General features: G+C 36.9%; 1 protein-coding gene across 1 annotated transcript; it reads left to right on the top strand.

Moving 5' to 3' along the window:
- The first annotated feature begins 675 nt into the window (after nt 1–675).
- Nucleotides 676–6,398, top strand: LOC147856000 (uncharacterized). Its single transcript, XM_087329253.1, has 3 exons — nt 676–1,309; nt 3,113–3,290; nt 4,706–6,398. The coding sequence occupies exons 1-3, from the start codon at nt 821–823 to the stop codon at nt 5,458–5,460; spliced, it is 1,422 nt and encodes a 473-aa protein (XP_087185379.1). The 5' UTR covers nt 676–820; the 3' UTR covers nt 5,461–6,398.
- Nucleotides 6,399–6,766: the final 368 nt, after the last annotated feature.

Below are 6,766 nucleotides of genomic sequence, written 5' to 3'. Positions count from 1 at the left end.
TGATCGCCTATGTGCATTTCACAATATCTTGTCTACGTTAATTACATAAAGAAATGAAGGGCAATCACTTTTTCCATTCAAATTTGTGACACTTGTAACTTTTTTCAGATCATTTGAAAAAGAACAAGGAAAAACTTTACCTTCTCATTAGGACATCTTAGCATCTATATTTTCCAATGATGCTTCTTCACTTTGGATAACTTTATCATTGCAATTATTTCTAAACAAAAAGTGCTTCTAACATATAATAAACACGTGAAAAACGACCAAGACATTCTACACTTAGGAACACATGCATGGGATAAAGGACGATTGAGGTTGAAACTCATCGTGGAAGATATACATGAAGAAAGTGGCAGCGTGTGACGATCAACATATCGACACAACCCTTGGTTTTCTAGGGAGCTTTTGTATTTATCCTTGTCAACAGGACAATTTTGTGGTGATGAATGAGTGGTGTGTGTGTGTCGGGATGGTTTGCCCGGTGCCACAATGATAAAGAACAGCCGACGATACATGTGTGTCAAGGCCGGGATGGACGCAGGTTGGGCGCGCACTCGACGAAAGATAGAAAGATAGATATGTAGATAGTCTATGATGAATGTGAGTGTTTGTTCTCTTTATGATGACACCATTCATGATGCAAACTCATAATCTCCTTGCAATGTGAAGAAGAGAGCAAAAAGATGAACTAAATCAGAGAAACACATAGACAGAGAGACAGAGAGAGAGAGACAGAGACAGAGAGAGCTCTGTTTTGCCCATCTCAGCAGAAAGCCATATCTCACAAATCCGAACCCGACCCACCTCAAGGTCATCTATGGAGGATGGATTATGCCAGTTTCCTGGTTGTCCAAACCCTATTTTCAATGATGGGTCAAGCAAGCATCAGCAGCAGAAAAAGAGTACGGCCGTAGCTTGTGGACGCCTTCATCATCTTCAAGTCATGTGTCAAAGGTTTTGTGCCCTTAATCCTCAACAAGACCATGTACTTAAACCTTTCTACACTCTTAGGAACCCTCACGTCTGTGGTTTTGAGGGTTGTGTGAGAGAATCTTATTCAGGCCATTCTTGGTGTTCAAGGCTCCATTATCTTCGTTGGCTTAGAGATTTTCAGTTGAAAATAAGCCCTCAACAGATCTGTCGCTTTCCGGAATGCAAGAAACATGTGTTTGTCGAGATCAGTTGTGCCGATGATGGGAGAATACATGGTAGAGTTTATGATTTTTGTGGTTGGAACCATTGCCAAATGTATTATCTTAATACATCCTTGCCAGTTCTGGATAATGATCCAACGACCCCAGTTCAGGTATGTGTTTCTTGCATGATATTTTTCACACTATGATTCCATGTATTTTGTTTGTTTGCTAGAAATTTCTGGGCACTGTATGTATATTGTTTGCAAGAGCTTGCTCGACTCTCCATGGGTCATATTTATGGTTATTGAACACAACATCCTGGCACTATATAATTCCATGTATTTATTTGCTTACCAGAAGTTTTTATTGGCATTAGCATTTCATGTATTTATTTGTTACACAAACTTTTTTGACACCGTCATTTCATGCATTTGCTGTTCATGAGGCACATTTGGTACCTTGGCTCCCTAAATTTATGGCTAATTATTCACAGGATATTTTCACACTATGATTTCATGTAGTCATTTGCTCATGAGTGCCGTTTTCACAGTATAATTCTATATGTTTATTTTTTCCCAGGAAGTCATGGGCTATGATTCCATGTATCAATTTTTTCATAAAACTTTTTGTTTTGTGCTATGATTCAATGCATTTATTGTTGACAAGAAATGTTCTGTTACTACAATTCTATGCGATGATTCCATGCAGTTATTTATTTGCAAGACCTTAGACTCCATGACTTCATTTGTTCACAAGAAGCCTTCCTTATTATTTGATGTATCATTTGCTCAATCATCAGTAGTTCCCGTTTGTTTATTTTAATCAAAGACTTGGGTATTTCCACACTATGTCTCCATGCATTCATTTTTTCACAATGTGCATGAACTATGCTTCCTTGTGTTTCTTTATACGAAAATGCTTTGGCATTTTTGCATGTGATTTATTGCATTTTTTCTGCACACAAAAATCTTGGACATTTTAACAGTATGATGCCAGATGTGCGTTTCTTCACAAGAATTCTTTGTCTATGTCGCCTTATGTTTATTTGTTTACATGAAGGCCAGGACATTTCCATACTATGATTCTGTGTCCATTTTCTTCATGAGAAGTTTCAGAAAAATTTGCATTACCTTTCTGCCCGCATTCAGCCCTGAGAGTTTGGTTCTAGGACCTATCATTTTGGTGACAAGGCAGAGGAAACCTCCGAGACATGCAGATTCTAGCATCGTATTGGGAACTATTGGGAAAGTGAGATAACTAAATTTTTTTTATGGTTCTAGAGTATCCCTCCCTGTAGGTCACTCATAAATATGGAACCAAACTATGTGTGTCGAAGAGAATGGCCTTTTAGAGACCCTTTTGTACAAACAACGTAGATAGACAAAGGTAACATCATACACTGGGTGAATAGGCCAAGAATGCATTATACGCATGAAAAGTCCACCATTAATATTAAAATTGAATAGGAAAATGGTGGATTACATTCATGAAAAATATGATGATAAAGGGTTTTATTAATTGGCATTGAATGGTTGTGATAAACTGGGTTTATCATAGTATTTCCTCTTTCCTCTTTCCTCTGTGGCCAAGAAGAAATTTGACTTGTCATTGTGATTTGGTTGGTGAATGAGGCTATCCTCAAATATAGAGTAAGGCATGTGTTCATTTAGATTGTGTGGCCTATACTGAAAACAAAACGAAACCTATGATCACATACTCACTCTCTCATAGCATATTTGGTAATACCTTAGCATGATTTAACTTGATAAGATATTACTATCCATGCCCTAAAACCAAGTGAGATCTATTTCGTTGGTATATATCTGTAACCCCTTAGTATTTTTTATGAATAATAATTTATGAATTTGATTGATAATTGAAGTGATGTTGATCAAATAAGTTTGAATCTGGATCAAAAGTTGATGCTATTTAAAAATAATCCTAATTAATTTGATATTTATGTTCAAATGCAGGGTGATTCCTTTGGTCACATGCATAGAGAAGTCATGAAGCAGCCCTGTGAGCACACCATCAACTATTTCATTGACTCGTTGAAGAACTATGTGCAAAATATGATCGAATTGCCTAAAGATATTCCAGTTGATGAAGGATTTTTCTCGAAACATCCTTGGGAAGTTCTCGGCAAGCCAGGTATGAATTAATGGTCTGAGGGTATCAAGGTTTTATGTGGACATTTATTGATGTGAGGTTGAAATCAGTCTCTGAGACAAAACATGTCTAAAACTCATGTATCATGATAAAACTTCAATGCATTAATATGTAGTATAGTAGATACTATGTAATAATGGCTTGCTCCATCCTCGTGAAACATGGGAGTATCAGAGGATGTGTAGTACGCATAGTACATATGTGACCAAGGTGTGAGCAGCTTGCTGGAAATCAACCCATGTATATCACTCTCCCCACAATGCTCTTTTGATGCTAGGTGTGGATATCTTGTTGGTGTCTGGCACCCCAACACCATAAGGTGTCTACATGCACTTTTATGCCTTTGCCTCCCAGAGTGTTGGTTTTGGGCGTGTGGGTTGAAGGGATGGTCGATATTTCAGAGACAGATGGGCAACTCTGTTAGAGGCATTTACCACCCCAAGAATCAGGTTGCTACAATGGACCTATGATTAAGGGGTATTTACTGCCATATTAATACTAGCATAGTTAGTTGTTAAGGAGTGAGATAGGGACCTAATCCATATAATTGGCCTCATTTGGAACCTAGTTGAAACCCATACCACCTAAATGTTTTCATTTATAGAGACCTAGAGCCAACCAACTACTCTAAGTTGGGATTGTTAACAGATGTTATTTTGTTTACTCATAGGACATTATTTAATAATTATTTTATTTTATGTTTACTTGATACTCCCAACTCTTGAAATTAAGATAGCATTGCATGGCCAATGTGAAACTGTTGGGAGCCACTGATCTGTAGACTGGAGGAGTCATGGCTGACAGGCCCAAGAATTGGCATGCAATCTATCCAGTTAGCATTGGCTTCTGATGTGCGTGGAGGTGTGCATCAAGTTGGGTCATGTAAAGCCACTTTAAGTGAGGCCCTGCATAGATTCACGTAAAATTTATTACTGAAGGGTATTTTTTTTATTTTTAAAAGAGGCAACGCTTGGCAGCATGAGGAAGGTTTGGCTTATTCATACAAACCTCTATTTTGATGAAACCATGTTACAAAGAAAAAATCTGCAGGAGTCCTAGTTGATTTACTATCTTTGCTAGTGTGCTCAGCAAACAATATACTTTGAAAGCCCTACATATGGGGATTAGTGCTGAAATATGCTTAAACTACTGTGTTTTGATGGTGTAAAAAAGATGTGTGAAAGTAGAGATTTTAATCCACTACCTTGTGTTGATAACATAATTGTTTACTACTAGAGTAAGACAATTATGATAAGAGATGTGTGTTTATGGCCTAATTGCTTACCCAAGATAAGTTTTTTTACAATAAGTGTTGATGGCCTAATTGCTATCACTAGTGTAAGTCCATTACAATATGAGAGAAGGAGAGCCCTGATGTTTTGAATTTTTCCATGCAGAACATCAATCATGCATGTTTATCACAAAACGAATCTTTAAAGGTAAAGTGGGTGCTCGTAAACGAAAAGGTAACCGCACAACAAAGGAAGATTATCACTGGAAACCGACTGGTCAGCCTGTGGATATTGAGGGTGGAGTCAAAAAAAGATATCTTTCCTATAAGAAAACAGCTGGGGCTATGGAATCGAATGATGAGCCCAATGATAAGCGCTTTTCCATGATGGAATTCACCATAGATGGTGTTGAAGATTATTGTGTGATCCAACTCTACCGGAAACATTCATCGTCAACATCAAAGGGAAAGAAATCCAAGGAAAGAATTAAAAAGAAAATGAGAAATCTTAACCAGAGTGTTTTGCGAAATGAAGGGGTTAATGATTCCACTTCTATTTGCATCGAAGGTGGAGATAATCATGATGTTGGAAGATTATTTCTTATGGAAGTTGGTATTGGTAGTAATGGCTCCACACCTATGTTGGTTGAAGGTGGGAATGATGATCATGATGTTTGTGAAGATGCTCATGCTTATAGTGACTCCACTTCTGTCGTGCTTCAAGATGACCATAATCATGATTATGTTTGTGAAGATTTTGATGCAAATCAGGTAGTTTACCCACAAACCATCATAAATCCAGATCTGAGGATGTGCTATCATGGGGGTGAATGTGATGGAGCTAATTTTTATCAACTGCTACCTGATATAGAAAATGATTGTATGTCCGTTGGAATCCCACCATTATGGTGCTATCAATGAACCCTAGGTCCTCAATGAAAAAACCGTAAACCCTAATGCCTAAACTCTAAGTATAACCCTCAGCCCTAATCCTAAATTGTCTAGATATAACCAAGACGTGATTTTGTTCACGTGAAGAATGTTTTGGATTATATGTATTTTCGTATATTTACTGCTTTGAGGGTATGGATCAATAAGTATTAATTTCCAAATCTTGACCTTGATTGGAGAAGGATATCTATTCCTTAAAAGTATGAATTGGCTTTTCCGACATATGATCAATCATACATGCATCACCAACTCTCTTAATCAGAGGAGATCATAGTTTCTCTTTGTCACGATTCATCATAGTGGCATTTATTAAACATCTGTTGTTCTGGACCTTAACCTTTGCCCTTGCTCTTGCTTGAGCCCAGGCCCTAACCTTAGCCCTAGCTCAAGGCTGACCCAAAACCATTTAGATATAAACTGAGATGCGACCTAAATCCATTTAGATATAAACCTCTACTATATTGTGAAATGTGGTGTTATGTGTTATGGCTTGGATTAAAATTGCATTTAATCAATAATCATACACATTTACTGATGACTGATTTTAAAATTGCAGTTAAGTTCTGTTGAAGTGTGTATTCCCATGCATTTGTATTTAGCATGGATTTTGTGATTTACAAAGCATTTGTCTACTAATTCTCATTACTTTGATAAATAAACATGCTTTGCCAATGAAGTCCAGGTTCATCACAACATTATATATGCTGGAGATATCTAGCTCACTTGTAATATCACACTGGACAGGTGAAACGGAATAGTTCCCTTTTTGAAAATAAAATTAATCTTGCTTTCTGAAGGTAAGAATTTTCAAGGAAAATATCACTTGTAACAATATAGTACCAAATCTTTTGAATGTAATTAAACTTGGAAACTAAGCAATATTGATGAGATGAGCTAAATTTTTGCCTTACGTTTTTATGTGTATTTTATAAAAGTAGATGGGATTAGCTAAACTTTTTGTCTTATGTTTGTTGTTTATCATTTATAGAAACTCAAAATTCTCATCTCTTTGAAAATCTCTCCATGGTTTTGTTCTTTGCCTGGTTTGGTGGTTATAATCGTAGCATCAACTTCATAAAATTGAGGGAAGCCATGTTTGATCCTTACCATTGGTCTCATGTGGATGTCAAAGAGATATATATCTTCTCTCACTCTAAAGAGAAACTTTTGAAACAAAGGTGTGTGTGTGTGTGTAGAGAGAAGATTTTGATGTCAGAGGGTAATTGTAGTATATATTCTTGAGGATTTGGAAAAATGAGAGGTGCTTGTGGAATTC

Source organism: Azolla caroliniana, unplaced genomic scaffold, assembly GCF_043228905.1.
Source record: "Azolla caroliniana isolate FFs.n. ecotype wild unplaced genomic scaffold, voAzoCaro1.0.p SCAF_13, whole genome shotgun sequence".
NCBI classification, from domain to species: domain Eukaryota; kingdom Viridiplantae; phylum Streptophyta; class Polypodiopsida; order Salviniales; family Salviniaceae; genus Azolla; species Azolla caroliniana.
The sequence above is the reverse complement of the archived record's forward strand: the minus strand, read 5'-3'. Positions and strand labels throughout refer to the sequence as shown.

Bases quoted from the DNA above. Each gene is read 5' to 3' on its own strand.
- LOC147856000 (XM_087329253.1), top strand. From the start codon at position 821: ATGGAGGATGGATTATGCCAGTTTCCTGGTTGTCCAAACCCTATTTTC. The intron at 1,310-3,112 runs GTATGTGTTTCT...GTTCAAATGCAG, and splicing joins ATCCAACGACCCCAGTTCAG to GGTGATTCCTTTGGTCACAT. The intron at 3,291-4,705 runs GTATGAATTAAT...TTTTCCATGCAG, and splicing joins GGAAGTTCTCGGCAAGCCAG to AACATCAATCATGCATGTTT.